The sequence below is a fragment of the Tachysurus fulvidraco genome, chromosome 14 (assembly GCF_022655615.1).
Source record: "Tachysurus fulvidraco isolate hzauxx_2018 chromosome 14, HZAU_PFXX_2.0, whole genome shotgun sequence".
Taxonomy (NCBI): Eukaryota; Metazoa; Chordata; class Actinopteri; order Siluriformes; family Bagridae; genus Tachysurus; species Tachysurus fulvidraco.
In genome coordinates, this window is record NC_062531.1 from 22,641,690 (window position 1) to 22,661,987 (window position 20,298).

Consider the following 20,298-nt stretch of genomic DNA (forward strand, 5'->3'; position numbering starts at 1 on the left):
CCCACTGTGAGACGAATAAAGGTAGATCTTATCTTATCTTATCTGATCTGATCTTATCTTATATCAGTAAAAAAAAACACAACAGTGATTTGATATGTGAAATGTTATACATTTACCCTTAGCACTATATCTGTATTAAATGAACGAAAGCAGGTTGGTGCTGTACTGTAAAATATCACTTAGTGATATAGTAAGGTAAAAAACAAACAAACAAACAAACAAACTACAATCCCATAATGCACCTCATGTGCCGGTGGAGAATCGCTGAGGTGCTTCGAGTGGAAAAGGGAGGGGAAGGAAGGGGTAGTGGGGAGGAGAGGGGAGGGGACGGGAGGGGAGACAAGGAGGGTAGGGGTAGTGTGGAGGGGAGGGGTTTAGTGTGGTGGAGAGGTGAGGGGTAGTGTGGAGGGGTGGGGTGGTTTGGGGTGATGTGCAGAGGAGAGGGGTAGTTTTTTTTAAATCACAGCTCTGCAAGAGCGCGCGCACAAGCTTCTTCCAGCGTCTTAGCGAAGCCGCACGCGCGACTCTGGAATCTCCTCCTTCCTTTAACTACCCCCCCCCCTTTTTTTTTAGAGCTTCACACCGCGGTGGGGGAGGAAACGCGGACAGGAGGAAAGTAACGCAAGAGAGAAAGAGAGAAAGAGAGAGAGAGAGAGTATGAATTACTCCGGGATGCGAACGTGAGAGTTTTTCGCTTTCTCAGTCTCTCCTGAACACGTAAAAGAGAAAGAACAACACCGTACTTTCTTTCTTTACCTCCCTCTCCCCCCCTTTGTATAACTACATTTTAACTGGATACTTTGAAGCGGATTTACGATCAAAGACGCGGTAAAAGTTTTTTTTTTCCTCCTCCTTTTTGATCCCCTCCGCGCGACAGCAAGCCGCGTCCTGAACAGAGGGGAAAAGAAAAGAAAGGAGAAAAGGAAAAAAAAAAAGGAAGAAGAAGCACGGGTGGAATTCTGAGCTGTGGAAAGGTTTAAACCTGACGGTGCGACTCCTGTTGGGAATCTTAAACCAGTCTCTAAATCCAAATTCGTTCACGCTTTGGATTCGGATTTGGATTCGGGATTAGCTTTATTTTCTCTCAGTCTCTCAATCTCAGCCTCGGGGCTTTTTCTTTGCCAAGTGAACGAGTTTTCCACTTGTATTGTGGACTGTTTTTATGTTATTTTTGTTTGTTTGTTTTTTTTTGTTTGTACACGAATAGAGAGAGAGAATAAAAAAACAATAATACGGAAATAAGTCAATCTTTAACTTTTTCTTCAACTATCTTCAACAAGTCCTGAGGTAAAGGTGAGTACTTCAGGTGTTAAATAATCCTGTTTTGTTGTTGTTGTTGTTGTTGTTGTTAAGTTTTCATGTCTGAGAGAGAAATTCTCAGTGCACAATCTGTCATGTGGTGTTTTTGTGTAGTAAAAGCAGGCTTGTGTGTTTATTTACCTCATACCCTTTGTGCTATGGTGACTACTTTACCTCAGACTCTAAAGGAAACACTACCTAAGCTGGGGCTAAACTTCTCATTTTACCTCAAGCTGTAAAATGTAGGCACAAATAAGCAAAGGGTTTCCAGCCGTATATTTCTCTGCCCTGTTGCATTAACTTTAAATGTGGGGACTTTTAAAAAGAACAGGTAAAACATTTGGACTTTTTTTTTATTAGTAGTATTATTTACCTTTTTTTAAAAGCAAATACATTTTCGTTCTCAAGCCATTGTGCATTGTTTTGAGTTAGTTGACAAAAAAAAGTGTGTTACAAATTTTTGTCAACATTGCACATTTGTTGATGATGAAGCACATATGATGATGATGAAGCACATGTGATGATGATGAAGCACATGATGATGTTGATGATGAAGCGCAGATGATGATGCACATATGATGATCATGATGAAGCACATATGATGATGATGATCATGATGTAGCACATATGATGTTGATGAAGCACATATGATGATGATGATGATCATGATGAAGCACATGATGTTGATGATAAAGCACAGATGATGATGATCATGATGAAGCACATATGATGATGATGATGCTGTTCATTCTCTACATTTTATGAGTGATTTTTAAAACAGAGACCCTTCTTCTCTCTCTCTCTCTCTCTCTCTCTCTCTCTCTCTCTCTCTCTCTCTCTCTGTAAGTTTGCTTTCTGGTATATTTGATAGCAGGACTCTCTTGGGTATAATAGTGAACTATTTGTTATTTAGTAAAGCGATGTGTCTAATTCATCCTCGTAGTGTCGCAAAAGTCATAACGGACAGCTGTTTTTGTGCTCGGATTCATTTTCACACATTTCTGGACATAAACCTTGGATTACAGCATGTAGCTGTCAGTATAACATTCAGTTAAATTTCATATATATCGATCTATGTAGTTTGGAACCATAAGTGAACGTGAATCAAAACAAGCTGGTTTGGTGCAAATGAAAGTGACAACAGGTGGCATGACCAAGGCAAAGGCAAGACAACTCCCTGTTTATCCTTCTTGACTAATTCGTCGTTAGTTTGTAGTTTTATTAGCCCTTGTCCCTACATATGAGGCATTTTTAAGGCGTATTATAAGGCATCAATAGTATCAGAAACCCAATCAGGTTGCAAAGGTAGTCCAGCTTCACCAGGATGGCACCCACCGCCAACGCAGGGTCCCATCGGAAGCTTGCTGTGTCTCCCATCACAATGTTGGAGATTCCAGTAGACGGGCAATTGCACAAGGAGAACCAGGCAGGCTTGTAGAAGGGCAGTGACCCAGAATCAGGACCGGTATCTGCAACAAGAGGAGTCATGGCATAGCCTAAAATATGACCTTGAACAGGCTTCTGATGTGCATGGTTCCCGACCAAACTATCAGAAACAGTCTCCAGCTTGATGGTATGTGCTAGAGAACACTAAAAGGGCTTCCGTTGGCACCTCGTTCTCCACACGGATCAGTGCAGGTTCTCACAGAGTATGTGTGACAGACATAAAAGAGTCTGGAGATGCCATGGGGAACTTTAAGCTGCCTGCAACAGCATCCAGCATGACCAGTATGGTGGTGATTCAGTTATGACCTGGGACTCTACTGGCACATGCTAATGCCCAGCCTCATATGGCCAGACCATGCAGGCAGTTTCTGGATGATGAAGACATGGATATCATTGACTGGCCCTCACATTAAGGGCATTATGTATCGAGGCAAGTAGTTTTTGGTGTGATTTTTATTTTTTTAAACCAGTCCATGACGAGTTGACTTTGGTTTCCATTTTCTTTTGTTATATTTTGTTCATCGAAATCGAACTTGTGATTTAAGCGTTCATTCAATAATTTTTAGCAGTGTATTATATGGATGTTCCAACTAAGCTACATTTCTCACGCCAGAATGCTTTGTATTTTTGGAAGCTTCTTGTCTGCGTTATTTGTGACTGCAACAGAGACGCCGCCGTGTTTGTTTGAAGGCCTGTAGAGACTTGTAGCCTTCCACATGTCACAGAACGCAACCTGTAATTCATTCCCATTCATCTCGGATTAATTCTGTTAAAGCCTCTACATTTTCAAACTATCTTATGTATCCACACACATACCCCCTCACTACCACACACACACACACACAACCTCCCCCTTCCCATTTCCATTTCCGCGTCCTTAAACCCTTTGGCTGCCGTTTGAGTGTCCATTGAAATTCGCAGTAAAAGCGTTCACGGTCAATTTCCACCTTGTGCACGGGAAGCAAAGCAGCTCGAACGTCCCCAAACGTAATGGCAATCTAATGCAAAGGATGACGGAAAGATAGAATGCACAGAAAAACTGTCATAATTTTATATTTCATATATATTATGTCGATCAGGCAGAAGATACTTGACTGAAGTTCTGGCTGTATTTCAAATCCCAAATACATGCAAAAAGTTCATACATCTTTGAAAGGAGCCTTGATTTTGTTTGTAATGTAAAAAGCTTCATAGATTTTGCTTTATGACGTGAGTCTGTCATGGAAGCGTGCGCTTCTAGACTGCCGTGTTTGCGATCTGGCGAATGAACTTGTGTATCCGTGGATAAAAGAATAGAAGAAATATGAATTACTGGCAAATTGCTGTGGTAAATCTTTTTCTTGGTTTTCTTGGTTTTCTTTGTCAGCTTTGTTGTGGTTGCAGTAATCTTGCTTGGTGTCAGACTACATCATACCTCGGATAACCGCATGCTTTTCCGTCTTCACAAGTTGACCGCAAAGAACCATCAGCGTCTAAAACATTTGCCAGATGTTTTTTTTTTGTTTTTTTTTTTTTTGGCGTCAGATGCTAAAGCCAGCTTGAGTTTGCTAGCGCCTGCTTGAGTTTATCTGGAGTTTCAAGTCATAAAGGCCAGATGAAAAGTTTGTAATATCTCAAGTTCTGGCAGTTAGAATACTTTTTTTTTTTTTTGTCATTGTTTTCTTTTCTTGACCCTTTGAAACTGAGAACTGGAGCTAGCCTTGTAAAAACACAGCCGTTTAAAGGCCATAATTACATCAATTAGTGAAATTGGAGGGCAGATTGCTGCACTAGTTGGTCCTGCAGGATTTGGCCAGTGTTTCTACAGCGGCACCTTCAAAGCGGGTCAGAAGTTCAGAGGCACTGTACTGAAACGGTGTTCTTGACCCGCGAAGGGCTTATTGAGGAAAGTCTAGCTCCACTGTCTTGTCAGAAGAAGAATTAGCACAATGGTGGTGTGTAATTAAATGCCATTCGTCATAGCCACCTTCTTTGTCTACATTCATAGCAGACATTCAGCAGAAGGGTGGATTTCAGAGGGCATGGCAGCTTGGCTCGCAGCACGCTTGAACTCGCGTCGTACCTTTCTGTAAACTCTGTGACGATCAGGTCTAGCAAGCTTCAGGTTTGGTTGGCGTAGAAATCGGCTAACGGCGACTAACTACGCGGTGGTACATTTTAACTCGCGGAAAGCTTCTTAACTGATTCCGAAGTCTATGAAACAGCAAGCCTTAACATAACCATGTGGCAGTTCAAGATCTTTGACGAGTATACATAGCTAATTCAGGTAGCTTGCTTTGCTAATCCATCGGACGGCGCTCGTCCAGTATCCATCTTGAGACGAGAAGATCTACAGAGGCGTCTACGTCCGTAGATTAATAGATGCTTTCCTCAGAGACAGTTAAGCTGCCGTGTGGTGCAGCATTTTTATCTCCAGCCTGAAGGGGGAACTATCAATGACACAAGCAACTTGTTGCTTACCATCAGGAACATAAGGCTATGATTTGGCTTAGAGTCTAAGACCACATAATTGGCTCTTCTCTCTGGGTGGTAAGGACCTCCTTTCCTGTCGATCATAGCACAAGCCAGTTCCAATGACCGTAATTTCATGTTCGTGTTCTCCTTCAAGCGTGATGAGCTGCCATGCAGTGCAACACTTACTGTCGGCATCATGCTCCGGTCACGCGCACAAGTAATCCATGGCTATATCTGTCACATCTTCTTGTCCGACATTCTGAGGATGAAAGCCACGTTCCCATCGGACATTCTTTTGGGTGGAACCGCGGAACAGTGTGTGTGGTAGCAGAGGACAGGAACGATCCACCCTCTAATTTCTGGGGCTGCCTGAAAAAGCAGCAGCCAGCAACCCTTTAAAAATACGTCCACCCTCCGAAACAACATAAATAGCTGGTGCTCTTAGTGACCCTACAGGCACAACCTGCGCTTTGGATATTAAGCAACTGAAACGCATGGCAAAGTGCACACAGTACTGCATCCTGATACAGGAGTGGCAGAATAACTTATTTGAATAGTACAAAAGCAAATCAGTTATGCATGAGAGGCGAAAGGAAAGTGAAAGCTAATAAATATCATCACCAGCGTAGCACAACAAATGCAGACGCCTCGACTTTACTGCTGCCGGACACTTTGGGGACCCCCCCCAAAAAAAAACGTTCCACTCCGCTAGCAGGCAGCCATAATGAGGGTGTGCGCGCCTTGGCCCCGTTCCCCTTCGCCGATCACAGCGAGACGACATCCTGGGCTCCGTTTAATTAGGGGTCCGACCACTCCGCTTTTCACTCTTCCGCTCCAGTCCTGCTTCAGCGTGTGCTTTTAATGAATAGCTCGCTCTGTTCCACAGCTTGCAGGAGCTGCCACTTGTTTGTTTACACAGACGGTAACAGGAAACCCGATCTGCACTCGTTTAGATCCTTTGCCGTTTTCTCCACATGTGGGCCAGGAACAAGCGAGATTTTGATATATGGAAAGATGGAAAGATTCCTGCCAACATACTAAAGCTGTGAATCAGTGTTCAGTCGGTCTGCTCTCTAATGTAAGGGAATGCTTTAGGACTATTTAAATAAAGAAATAAGCAACAGCATTAGATACAGAGCTTTAAATATACTGCTTTTGCCCCCCCCCTTTTCATGCGGTTTTATTTGGTAGATGTGCGTGCGTGTGTGTGTGTGGGGGGGGTCTGATAATGTGTGAACGTGACTGACTGTAAGTTCCTCTCACTTCCGAGTGTCTGGCAGCAGAGAGGGAACTCGGAGCTCATTCTCTGATATACACACACACACCTTCCTGTAAGGACCATCCCTCCACCTGGTCTCCTTCGCTCTCTCTCTCTCTCTCGCTCTCTCTCTCGCTCTCCAGGCTCCTGCCTTCAATCGTTTGACCCTCAGGCTCACACAGGGTGCATTGGCAAACCCTGTGGGGTGCCATTATTTTTTATTTTTTCCCCCCCCTGTTTCTTTCATTCTCCTGCAGTCGTAGCATTTGTTCACTGGCATTGTTCTCCCAATCCCAGCGCGGAGCAGCTGGAAAGGTGACGAAATGCCCAACAGAGAGAATTTACATAAACTCCAAGGCAGTGATTAACAGACAAATGACTTTTGCCACATACAAAATCTTGGTTTTTGGTTTCCAGAGTAATTTGGCGTTGCTTAAAGGACAACATAAGCTGCCTTAAAGTGTGATCAGTTTTTAGCACAGAACAAGTCTCTCTCTCTCTTTCAAACACACACACCCCCCCCCACCCCTTCTTCAAGCTAATAAGTGTGTTTGTATAAGAGTGAGTAACATTTGGTGAATGAGCTCCAGCAATCAATAGGACAAATGGTGTTGTGGGTTCATGTGGGGATGGGATGCACTCTAGCATGATGTCTTTGTCTCTTGGTCTGTTTTCAGACAGCACACGGGAAACCTTAGTCATAAACATACGTTTCTCCGTCATAGCGCTATACGAAACAGAAACTTTTCTTTAACATCGAAGGTAAAAATACTCAGCTTGATTTGGTCAGAAGGTGTCGGTTCATTTTCTGTAAGCTCTAAAAACGGCACTCGTTCTAGTAAATAATAACCAGCTAATTCACAGGGACTTGTATAGCTGACGCTCCAGGTAATCACAAACAATTTAAACACACACACACACACACACATGGATTGTTGATACAGTAAAGATTTCTACCAGGTGACATTCACCGAAAACATTACATTTTATTGCTGTAATGTAAGGAATTAGAACTAACTTGTTTATATGTAACTGTAAATGGATAAAAAGTAAGCAAGTGGTTATTTTTTTCGGTCAAACGGATTAAAACACCGGTTTTATTTTGTTAACAAAGGTATAACGATATAACATGTCCCCACGCAGCCTTTAGTATAGACAGAATCTCCACTCTTCAGCTTTCAAAAGTCAAGCAAGTAAAAGTTTTAATTTGGAAAAAAAAATGCCCACTCCTTTTTCTTATCACAGGAATGTCGACGGGTAAAGCCAAATCCTGGTGCACTTTAGGGACGTGCTGTTCTGTAACGGCACAGCGAGACTTTGTTTTGCTCAGCGTGAAGGTGTCGCATGAGGTTTTTGTTTAATGACATTGTAAATGCTCAGTCACTCTGTCTCTGCTGCACAAACTTCTCAAAGCACCGTCAAAGCTACAGCGACGTTTCCGAAAGAGTGGTTTTGGATTTTACTGGAATTCCAGGACTGTGGTTGTTGTCTTGGCTTCAGGCCCAGTCTCGAGTTGGCAGTGTGGATTTTTTGTCCAGACTGAAGGCCTTTTTTTTTTTTTTTGCTTTCTTTAATTTAAAAAAACTCTTGTTTGCTGTGTCAGTTTAAATAAAGTTCTCCTATAGGTAGTGTAGTGTTTTTAAATAAAGTATGCGTGTGTTTGTTTGCTAGACCCGATGTCCTAGCTGTTTGTATGGAGAGCTACACCAGGCAACAAGCTCTGCTGTAGAGGAGCATGATGAAGAACACAATGAAGGTCATGTTGCTGCTGTTCTCGGTTCTTCTAACCCAGCCTCTGCAGGGCCACACCAGGCCGGCCAACCCAGAGCAAGGTGAGAAATCTTTCTTTACCCTCCTATACACGTGCTGCACTTTCACATTCACAAAGTGTTCTCGATCCTCTGACTGTGGATAGCTTTAGTGAAGAACAGCAAAGGAACACTTGAACTAAATGACCAGTTTCAAATCTAAATGACAGACTAAAGCCTACGTTTAAACGTTGGTTTTGGGAAAGATTCCCGAACGATTGGCAGAATTGAGCCGTGGATTTCCGACATATTTTCAGCCATTTTGGAAAAGAGAAAAGTCTTTACAAGTATGGTTTTAGGGTGATTTCTTCTTCCACACCACCAAACTAACAGTGCTGATAATTACCTCCTTGTATTCCTGGATATGTTCTGTTAACTACTTTATCAACACTGGAAAGAAAAGACCAACACTATAGAAACACTATTCTCAGCACCTCAGGATTGTGATAGGTAAAAAAAAAAAAAAAAGCTGTACAAGGGCACATCAAAAGGCACTGAGCTTTAATATAGTGAATCAAATAGTGAGTCATATAGTGAGCCATATAGTGAATCAAATAGAGAGCCATATAGTGAATCAAATAGTGAGTCAAATAGTGAATCAAATTGCAAGTCAAATAGTAAGCTCATTGCTCACATCAAATTGAGCTTTTAGTTATAATTCCTTGTTGAGTGAGTCATGTAGAGTCACTTATGAATCTTTGTATCTAATTCCTTAAGGTTCATAGAGCCATGTGCTAGCGAATCAATTAGCGAGTCAGTAAAAGTTCACATCTAATGCTGATTTTCTAATGCTGATTTTCATTCTCAGAAAGCATAATTGGTGTGTAAGTAAATCAAGTAGCAGGCAAAGTTCATACTCATTTTAAGGTCAGAAGAACATTATTTGAGTCAGATAGTAAGTTGAAGAGTAAGTCCTCAATGGAATTTCACATCTAGGAAGTCCTAGCAAGCCACTAGAAGTTCATATCTATTACTTTTTAAGGTTCAAAGGATATATTTCATATGTTAGCGAGTCAAGTTGCAAGTGACGAGTCAAATAAACCCAGCCACTAGTGAGACTTCACCTCTAGTATTCATCCGCAGGTTAAAAGAGCATGATTTGTGCCTTTGTGCTTTTGCAAAACAAGAACGAGGGCCTGTGTGGCTCCCTGAAAGAAGGAGCAAGTTAAACTTAAACTCCAAACTTCACACACAAATGGCACTAGTGGAGTGAAGAGGGAGGGGGCAAGAGAGAGGGAGAGCACCATGAAATAAAATCCTGAAAAATGTGTCTCTTGGCAACATTCCACGGTGGCGAGAGCTGCTGTCTCGCTCGCAGGTTTAAACGTGCTCCACCTTTTGCACTTCTGTTTGGGAAAACCAGTGTGGTCCGGGGCAAGACAAACACCTCCTGTAACTATTCCCATACTGCTATTAAAAATGCTTTATATCTTTCTTTTTTTTTTTTTAATCTGTCTGCCTATCTATCTAACTCTCTCTCTATTTGTCTAACGGTCTCACTTTCTCTTGTGTCTAGCTTTAAATAAACCAGGTTTGGGAAGTAGGCAGTATACAGGGGTGTGTAATTGTTGCCATCTCTAGCCTCAAGGTACGCAAAAATATCTCCCTCTCTCTCTCTCTCTCTCTCTCTTTCTCTCTCTCCCCCCTCACCTTTTTTTTTGTCTCTCTGTGCTCCTTTTGTAATGAAAAGGTATTTGTTGTCAAGGGAAGACTCGACTACCAGGAAAGCTATAAATTACTGCATTTTTTAAAATAGGAGGAGAGGAGACAGCGAGCACTCCACCCTGTGGTGGTATTCCACAGCCGAGATCGTGTTTCTGGGAAAGAGAACCCAATTTTCACTCTGATACGCAGCTGAGACATGTATGAATAAGCGAGGCATAGATACATCATCTAAACACACACAGGACAACATTTCAGGAAGTCCAGGTAGGGTTAATGCTGGGTCAGCCAAAAAACCTGAAGCCTTTTTTTTTTTTGGGATAATGAGAATCTTGGTCAAGACTCTCGCTGATTGACCAGCGCCTTTGGGAGCTCAAAAAAAAAAAAGACAGGAGGAAGATGTGGAGGAGCTAGAAGATGAGAAAAGTGTTTTCCTGCCACTCCATCACCAAATGGTCAGGCGTGCTGAGGGGCCCTCTGCCCCTTTTCCCCTCTTCTCCTCCCTTCTTCCTCCTGTCACGGTAAATGGCAGTCTCGTCCCGCTCTGCTCCGCTCACCCCCTTTACCCCACCCCCTTCATCCCCTCGTTTCCTGTGGAGTGAATGATAGTTTCAGCTGTCGACGAGTGGCCTGACGCTGCGGCATTTGTGCGGCTTGTCCATCTCCTCCCCAGGAAAAAACAAACGAAACCAAACACTTGGCCCTCAGCAAGCGCCGTTCAAATACCACCTTAAAGCAATCACCATTTGTAATCTTAGCAGCCTGTGTTTTTCATTTCCTTTGGATTTGAAGTTTACTTCGATTTCTTTTTTTTTTTCTTTTCTTTATTTGGGTTCGTTCTGCTTTGAAACATGTGCTTGTGTAAATTGTTTACATTCGTAGACGAGGTTTGGTGTCTGCGGGCATTATAACCCTCGTACAGATGAAAGATTCGGCCTTTACGTAGGCCCGGCGGAGACGTGCATTGTATACAGGGTCTACTGCAGCTCAACAGCACTGAGCCACACTAAGGATCAATCTCCTATAGCTTCCTTTTTAAGCTCAGCTTACTCCTTTTAAGACTGGAGCTCAATCAAAGGAAGGAGGAAGAGTGGAAGGATTAGTCGGCGCTGGCTATAGTTATGGCACTTCTGTGTTTCCGTTGATTTGAATTAACGAAAAGACAGCGCAGCTTTTTAAACAGTTCCAGGCTTTGTTCGTTTTTATTTTATAACATCTTTTTATATTTTCATTTTTCTTCTCGCCTCTTTTCTAACACTTTTTCCTGTATATGAGGTATGTATTCAGCTTTCCTGGTGGTTCAGGAGATGAAAAAGTCGGGATTGTGTAGAAGCTGACTTAAATTGACTCCCCTGAACGACGAGTAGAATTAAGAGCTAGTAATGAGATGTTCAAGTAAAGCTTGAAGCACAGAATTTCTCTGACTATAGGGGTTAAAAACAAACAAAACTCACTCCCAGTGTGGAATTAGTAGACTAAAGGTCAGGAATGGGCATCAACCCATTAGCACGAATGACAATCAGTAAGGTACCACATAAGATTTGTAGATTCTCAACTTGGGGTCGTGTCCTAATGTGGAGTCTCGTGTGAAGCAGGCTTTATATATATATATATATATATTTTTTACTAGCCACTATTTACCAACTAAAGCAAGAAAGCATGAATAGTCCAAACTCCAATGCATGTAAGCCACAGACTTAATTTCTATTTCATTTTCTATTTTAATTCTATTTAATTTTTTTTATGTTGAAACTAAAATTTAAATTTATCATTTACATCAAATGTTATATTTAATAAGAACGGAAATATGATGAACATAAAATAAAAAAAATGAACATAATCTAATTTAATTAAATAGAGAGCAACACCGAAATGAGAGAAATGTGTACTTTTTTTTTTTGTTTGTTTGTTTTTTTTTTATGTCGCTGCTTATAGTCAGTTTATAATTCTTTTCAATAAAGATGATATCACAACAAAGAAAAGTGGTGTTGTGAACTCACGGCACAGTGTTACAGAATCACACGGTCCAGTCCTGTGCCGCACGTCTTAGCTCGAATGTGTCGAAGTTTAATATGACCCAATTCTAACCTCTCCGTTCTGAGTGAAGTCGAATTCAGCGTAAATATATTTGAGGCAGCAGGCGGTCGCTTGTGTAAGGACAGAAGTTCGGATGGAAAGTGCTGCTGCTTTTTGTTTTGTTTTGTGCTTTTAATTCTGGAACAGATTAGTTGAAGATGGCGTTGCAGTGGAGAAAACCGATGCCTGATTTGGCAGCGCTGTACGGAATGTTTTATGTGTGTGATGGTGTGTGTAGATGTGATCGTGTTTGTGTGTCTGTGTGGGGCTCAACCATATTTGTGCATAGCAACCTGCTTACATTCCTTTCCACTATTCCCTCTTTATTTGGAATTATCCTTCTCTTTATCTCTCTCTCTCTCTCTCTCTCTCTCTAATACACACACTCGCTTGGCCTCTGCGGAGATGGGGACGGGTGGAGACTAAGGGAACAATAGGTGTGATTCAGCAGGACAGGCTGATCTCACCCCCATTCCCCTTTTTGTGTGTGTGTGTGTGTGTGCATGCGCTGGTGTGTGCTTGGGTTGTGATTGTTTGTAGAACTGCAGCCATTGTGAACAAATGTCATTAGTATCTATGGCATGATGGAGGGGTGTGTGTGTGTGTGGGGGGGGGTCTGGGAGAGCATTCACCCCCATTTGCTTATTGTCTCCTGGTGAGAAGAAATCTCCACTAATCAGAGCAAGCGATAGTCGGACCTGTGGAGATGATCAGAATTGCTAATGAAATTCACACAGACATGCTTTCATTCTTGTTTCATGACCTGCTGTTAGCACTGTAATGAAAAGCTGGACACTAAATTAGTCCTTCTGTCTGAATCAGGACTAAGACTCCTCCGTGCATGTTCTGTTAAACAGAACCGAATCATATTGGATTCGAATCGGTGTCGAATCGATTCTTACTCGAATCGTTTTTATATCGAGATAAGATCCCGAAGCCAGAATTTCGAACCCAGTACATAATTTAGCTCAATCCATCGCTAGCCTCAAGAACACGCATCTCTCTAGTCGTATCCAGTCATCTTTTCCTCCCTCCGTCATTTGGCAACGAGTGCGGCTTCCTAAAGGAAATCCCACTGCTCTATTGCTTCCTATTCGGACACCCGTTAAAACCTTTTAACGCTGTAAAGTTCCCCCAAACAGACGGCGTATTTCAGGCTTTTGCCGAAAAATAACATACCGGAGAAAAGATTCTTCCCGTCACGATCGTGAGCGTTTATCAGGCACGTCAGTCAACCGCTGAAGTGGGAACGAGGATAGCGGCTGTTCCCTCCGAGATCCTTTTTTTTTTCTGAAGATATGGCATTTGATCCCACTTAATCCTCTGTTGGAATCCGGAGGATCGGCTAAGTCAGGGAGAAGACTGGTAACTCTGGGGGGAGGAAACAAAAGTGTGTTTTTTCAGTTACAGTGATATTCTCAGTTATTGTTGGAGATCCAGGACAACGAGCAGTGTTTAAGATTTTAAGCAAACTTTTTTCATTTATTGGTTTCACTAATATACTAAAGCACCATCTGTCCTCTGACGCTTGTACAATATCACCTTGTTTCACGCTGATTTGTTTCTCGTCTTTATTATATTTGTGTTGAGCCCCAGGAAGGAAGCGAATCTGTTAACACTCACTTATCAGCTGCTCATAACGTTTCATTTGTGCAGATCTGGCACAAAGGTCATTAGTTGACTTGAGTGTGTAGACTCAAACAAACACCCGTGCCTCCCTCCGTCAGGATGACCGAATATGTAATGTGTGTTGGTGTGTATGCTGGTGTGTTGGTGTGTATGCTGGTGTGTTGGTGTGTATGCTGGTGTGTTGGTGTGTTGGTGTGTGTGTTGGTGTGTGTGTTGGTGTGTGTGTTGGTGTGTTTGTGTGTGTGTGTGTGTGTGTGTGTGTGTTGGTATGTATATGTGTGTGTGTGTCCTAAACCACAGTGGCTGGCTGCTGCTGCACTTCAAAGTGACACTGTTTTTTTTTTTTTTTTTTTTTTTTTTTTTTTTAAACAGCAAGTCTTTTATGGCCTTCCTGTGACCTGGAGTAATAGCACGAATGTTGACATAGGCTTATCAACTGAAGGGAGGCAGGAAAAAAGGTTATTAAAAGGAAGGAGGTATGGAATGATATTAAAAAAACAAAAAAAAAAACATTTTTTTAAAGAAGGCTACAAGCTATGGAGTAAGCACGACATAATCTTTATCCGCCATTCAGCTTCAGCTCCCGACTGTCCGCTGTTTTTTTTCCCCTTCTGTCTCTGGTGTTTTTCCAGGGTGAAGTTGAGCCCCATAACCATTCTGTTCCTGTAAGGATTAGTAGTCTGTTCAACAAGCAGGAAATACCTTAACTGGGCCTTACTGGGGTCACCATGGTTACTTTGCCCGAGAACCTGCCGGTACAGGTCTCTCTCTCTCTCTCTCTCTCTCTCTCTCTCTCTCTCTCTCTCGCTCTCTCTCGCTCTCTCTCTCTCTGTCTGCTTTGCTTGCACTCACCCTTTGCATGCTTTGTTTGTGGCATTAATAGTTCTTACTGAGGGGGCAGGACCGCTGCATTGTCACTACCCAGCAGGGAATTCTGGATTCGTAGGCGTGACGTCGTCTTTCATCGGACTCGCCGCGACACATGTCGAAAAAGTACGAGCGCTGCAGCTTGTCGTTAGGAAAAAAGGACCAGTCTCTTTCATCGTAAATATCCTCCTATAAGCCCGGCTCGTGTTGCTTTCCCTAGCAGTTTTGCAAGAAATGTCACCTCACAATGCGAGCTCTATCCCTTTTCTAAATCATTAACTACATTCGACGAAGCGAAGGCGCCTCAATCGAATAAAAAACAAAGTATTAAAATTTCCATTTCAATACTAAACCATTTGGCATTTGAGCTCTTCTGAGATCTCACCTTGGCTTATTGTGATTCAAGCAGGAACAATTAGCATGTGACTCCAGTTTACAAGTTAGACTTTTAGAAAGAGCACCGAACCAGAAGACCTCCTGCCAGGTACCCCTGCAAGGACCATTTGCCCCATCCACCCGACACCCTACCCCCCAACGGTTGGCTCGCTAGCCAGTTATAGAGATTTGGAAGAAGATTGTTGGTGAATCAGTGCTGTGTTTACCGTCCACATGAAAAGCAGAACATCTCGCTCTGTTTCCACTCCCCACCGTCAGAAGCGACAGGGGCTCAGGTGGTCGTGATAACCCCGTCCTCATACACTTCCAGCCCACAATTCAATTTCAGCTCCCACTTACGATTGACCTGACGGTTGGCCGATGACTAATTCAAGCCGAGATTCGATCGTGCAGGATCAGAGCTTTCGAGGAAGGTTCTAAGCAGGGCTGATGTTCTGGAGGCAGGAAACCCAACAGTGTGGGATTTGTTAAAAGAAAAGGAAGATGCGTCGAATCCAAAAAAATCTAGGCCTGATCCGATTTCCTCTATCGAAGTGCTCAGGACGTCGGTGCGGTCCCTGTGTTCGGATAATTTTTTTTTTAAATATGGAAATCTTACGATGAGATACATATAGAATACTTAAAAGCTTATAAATAATGCACTCGCATCCCTGTGCCAACAAACAGAAGGGGCTTTCTTATGATTTACAGCATCCAATGGAAGGGGTTTGTGAAATCTTTATGTCTAGCTGTTCGTGCCAAAGTAACGTCCCAAGTGTGGTTTGTAATCATTCTTGGCTTAATCTTCCTCCTACTATTCCATTAGAGTGGTTTGCTCAGATCTGTTCCTCCCTACAACGAAGGAGGCTCTAGTTTTTTTTTTGTTTTTTTTTGTCATGCTGCCCTTTTTCACCTCTCTTCCCCTCCGTTCACTGTTTCATCAGTCACCTTGTGTGTTTTGTGCAGTCGCCCTGTTAGAAACTACTGCGTACACCCTGTACGAGGGAGAAAAGCTGGAGCTGAAGTGTAGGAGTAAAGAAGAGCCCCAGGAGGTGAACTGGACCAAGGACCAAGTTTCCCTTGCTGACGGAGAACACACACACCTACGCGACGGTCAGCTGGAGATCGAAGGCGTGGAGCTAGCCGACTCTGGCCTTTATGGCTGCTTCGCCCGGAGCCCCGAGGGCAACCACACGGAGTATTTTAACGTCAATGTCACGTGTAAGCAAGAGAGCAGTGAAAGGTTTTCCAGTTTTCTCATATAACTAGAACCCATTTGCCTAATTATTATTTTTGTTTGTTTGTTTGTTTGTTTGTTTGTTTGTTTGTTTGTTTTAGATGCCCTGGCTTCATCTGAGGACGACGACGACGACGAGTCTTCTTCAGAGGAAACGAAGCAGTCCAGCAGCCAGAAGTTAATCTCGAACAGCCAAGAGCTATCGCGTGAGTGTGCCTGTCGCCTCTGTAGACCCATAAATATCTACAGTGGAACACGAATGAGCTCTAAAGCTGATTTAGTGAGCCTGGGCCATGCATTTACACCGTGTGTAAAGCTCTTCGCATGAAGTGTTTTTTCAGTCAGGCAAGTAATGGTGTAATTGTGGAAGCTCGTGGATTCGTCCTCTTAGCAGTCCTGTAGGATTTTTCACCTCCGATGCTTATAGCAGGTCTGTGGAATGCAGTTTAGACTACAACTGTGGCTTGACAGTATTTCCTTTCATTTGACGTGTCGAGAGATGCTCAATACATGATGCATCAGCTACCGTTTTCCGTCTCGACTTCGATTCAATCCACCGCCGCGTTCCTTGTATGACGACGCTTAAGAATTCTCCCTTCCGATAGGTCGAAATACATCGTGACTTTGTTATACTTCAAGACAATCCTTACTGGGGAAATTTTCAAGCTGGTAGCTCTGCTTCAGCACCACGTGATATCACCTAGTCATCGATCGTTTTCCTATAACACCAAAGCGTTTTGTTTTGTCTTGATTTGCTTGTATCTCGTCCCCCTTTTCAGCGACGGCACCAGAGTGGGCTCATCCTGATAAGATGGAGAAGAAGCTCCACGCGGTTCCAGCCAGCAGGACCGTCCGATTCCGCTGCCCAGTTGTCGGTAACCCGACTCCCACCATCAAGTGGCTGAAGAATGGCAAGGAGTTTAAGAAAGACCAGCGCATAGGAGGCTTTAAGGTGAAAACATCATGTCGTCCGTGTATGATGGTTTTATTCGATCTGTAGGCACTGTGTCTGCTGTGCTTATACGTTTAAGTTCCATACGGCAGAACTCTGTAGTGCGTCTTACCTGGAAGCTTTAGGTTTGCCCGCTTGACCTCAAGACATAGTGATTGGGATCTCTTAGGAAATTACAGTCTGTAATATTTATTGGTATTTAATCGCTGTTCCTGCTTGCCAATGGTGTTTTCTAATTTCTTTAGCACAAATACTAATTTATGTATATTTAAAGAACTCTTAGAATCCTGTAGCAAGATCCTTTTTTTTTTTTTTGGGGGGCCATGAAATTTGAAAGGGATTAATTACAGCACTGATTCTGTTGTTGTCCCAGTTTGCAGCTCTTAAGAAAATCACCAAAGTGAAATGAGAACATTTGAGAACATCTCTCGATGTGTAATGCATCACCATCCAGGACTTACTCTCCCCATTTATTCATTTCATTTCGGGGCATTTAATATTCACTGCATCATCTGTTTAGGTCAAATTTGTTCCTTCTTACTCACAGCTTTCCATGCTACAGGTGTGTGTGTGTGTGGGGGGGTCATGTGGTACGTCTATATTCACTGTAAATATATAGTAAAGCTTTGTTCTAGCCAGTAGTTTCCCTGAGTGTATTTGGGTGGCTGTAAGGGATGGCTTTTGAAATGTCACTGGAAAAAAAAAGCATGATTTCACTGTTGTTCTTATTTAAAACCACTAACAAAGATCCCACACAGTTTTATTAAAGTCCCATATAAAATAGTCAGACGTTAGTCATGCTTTCCACCGGGTAGATTTGGAGCGAGCGAGCGAGTAAGCACAGGTCTCGTTTTAATCAGGAACATTAGGGCTGCACCTCCGTTCAGCCCAATCAGGAGCCCGGCTTGACGCTGGTGCTGCGTTATAGCGACTTGGCGTGCCTCTGTTTCTCATTGAGGTGTTCCTCAGCTGGCAGGCATTAGGCCTCTTCCTCCTCACTCGCTCAACCCCACACACCATACAGGCTTTACCATCTGGAGAGAGTTTCAGCCTGCCACAGTCCATCACACACTCACACAAACGCTCACCTTCTCACACACTCCTTGATGTTTACGCACATATTTATGCATAACGTCAGCATATACCTTAATAGATGTGTGCAGATGTTTTTCATCTCCCTCACACACACACACACACACACACACACACACAACCACACAACTACAACCATGTGCACTTCTAACTTTCTTAAGATGTTTGAGAACAGGGGCGCCTTTCAGGGAGGCAGTTTGCTTTTATGAATGAACCCCCACCCCGTTTCTGCTAGTTGCCTGTTTTTTTTATTTTTATTTTTTCTTTTCTTCAGGTTTTAACAAGAGTCCAGCTTCATTGTTCAATTATATTAAGCATATGTTGAGAGGAAGTTAGGCAGACCGCGTATGTGTGTGTGTGTGTACGTGTGTTTGTGCAACAGACCACATCTGGGACCCTGCATCTGGAACAGCTATTACTCCCATTTAAACAGAACCCCCCAAAAAAGCCCCTTTATCTTTCTCCCCTATTTAAGAACTCGGTAACAAGAACAGAAAGTCATAAATTCTCTTTCCTTCTGCAGATCTGATCTTTGCCATGACATCGAAACGACTAGTAGAATAATGAACAGACCGGTTTAATAAGAACAGCCGTACCCCTGCTTTTTCATGCGATTATCCAATCAGCCAGTAATGTGGGCATGTGGACATGCGGCAATGTGACGGGACGTCTGTGGCAACTCAAATGACTAGTCTGTACAAACATGAGGAGCACATCAAATTTCGAGGCAGGGATGTGGTAGCCTAGTGGTTAAGGTGTCGGGCTACCAATCGGAAGGTTGTGAGTTCGATTCCTACGTCCACCAAGCTGCCACTGCTTGGCCCCTGAGCAAGGCCCTTAACCCTCAACTGCTCAGTTGTATAAAAACGAGATACAAATGTAAGGATAAGGGCGTCTGTTAAATGTAGTAAATGTAAAATAGGTTACAACAGCAGAAGACCATGTGATTGTCCATGCAAAATGGATTCTGGGATGCTTTTCTGCTCAACACGTTTGTAACGAGTGATTATCCGATTCAACGAGTTCTTGTCAGCTCGAAAATGATTCAGTGATTCGTTACTCAATCCTTTTGTCAAATCTCTTAAGGCTGAAAAAACTGAAATTTCCTCTGAACATGTAGTGAAGCGTCTGACCTGAATGCAGTAAATCCATGTGCTGTAACCTGTGAAATAAGAAATGTTATGTTTTCTGTGTCTGTAGAAATCATTTGTTTCCTGTGTAGCGTAATCTGGTTTAGGTACGTGCCAGTCGACGGATGTTGGACAGACTGCACCGAGGTCTACTGCCAATGTCCTGCTGTTAAACATATTCTCTTTCTGTCTTGGGTTCTTCCTGTCAGTTTGTCATGTTTTATCGTTCGCAGTATCTGTACTGTTGATTTCTAGTCATGTGAAAACTGCCTTTCTGGGAGGTCTTGTGTTAAATCCTTTCCTTTCGAGTTCTTTCTGGGCTTTAAAAGCTCGTCAACTTCCTTGACGTAAATAACGGCGTGTCAAAGCGCATTCAGAGGTGTTATAATAAGCTGTGAATGCGAAGAAATAAACGGCGTTCTTTACACGCAGGTGCGAGAGAGCTTGTGGGCGATCATAATGGACTCGGTGGTGCCCTCAGACAAAGGCAACTACACCTGTTTGGTGGAAAATAAGTACGGCAGCATCAACCACACCTATCAGCTGGACGTCGTCGGTAAGCTTTAACCATTTATTTCCTTGTTTGTTTGGATTATGTTTGCACATACTGTACAGCAGGATTAATTAAGTGCTCGCTATATGTTTGTAGTTATGCTAGGACTTGTTTAATCCTGTTATTTCCTGCGCGTGGTTTTAAATCCCCAGAACAATTTTGTCCATTTTATAGCTAATGGCAAAAAAATGGTTTAATACAAATGGGCGAAAATGTACACGTTACATTTATTGGATTTAGTCGTATGCAAATGTTGGGTAATTTTATGTCTGTTCAATTCCAGTAATGAGTTACCGCGCTTTACTGAGGTAAATAGACGGAACGGCGCAAACATCATGTAGCTGTCAAGAGCCGCCACTTCTTTATTGATGAGCGACTGGAAAGTGTTTATTAAGTCGTCTCTGTGTGAAAGCTGGAAATGCGCTCTCACGATGAAGTCAGAGCGTTTGGAATAAATTAG

General features: G+C 42.8%; 1 protein-coding gene across 4 annotated transcripts in view; it reads left to right on the forward strand.

Annotated features, from left to right (window-relative positions):
• The first annotated feature begins 537 nt into the window (after positions 1-537).
• The window catches only part of fgfr1a (fibroblast growth factor receptor 1a), a 31,186-nt gene continuing 11,425 nt past the window's right edge, over positions 538-20,298 (forward strand). The window contains exons 1-6 of one of the 4 annotated variants that reach the window (XM_027167206.2): positions 538-1,293; positions 8,129-8,289; positions 15,841-16,095; positions 16,213-16,317; positions 16,891-17,063; positions 19,718-19,841. In XM_027167206.2, coding sequence (XP_027023007.1) covers positions 8,193-8,289; positions 15,841-16,095; positions 16,213-16,317; positions 16,891-17,063; positions 19,718-19,841 — 754 coding nt within the window. In that variant the 5' untranslated portion in view covers positions 538-1,293; positions 8,129-8,192. The remainder of the gene's footprint in view (positions 1,294-8,128; positions 8,290-15,840; positions 16,096-16,212; positions 16,318-16,890; positions 17,064-19,717; positions 19,842-20,298) is intronic. The other 3 variants (XM_027167208.2, XM_027167207.2, XM_027167209.2) reach the window with 3 other exon arrangements.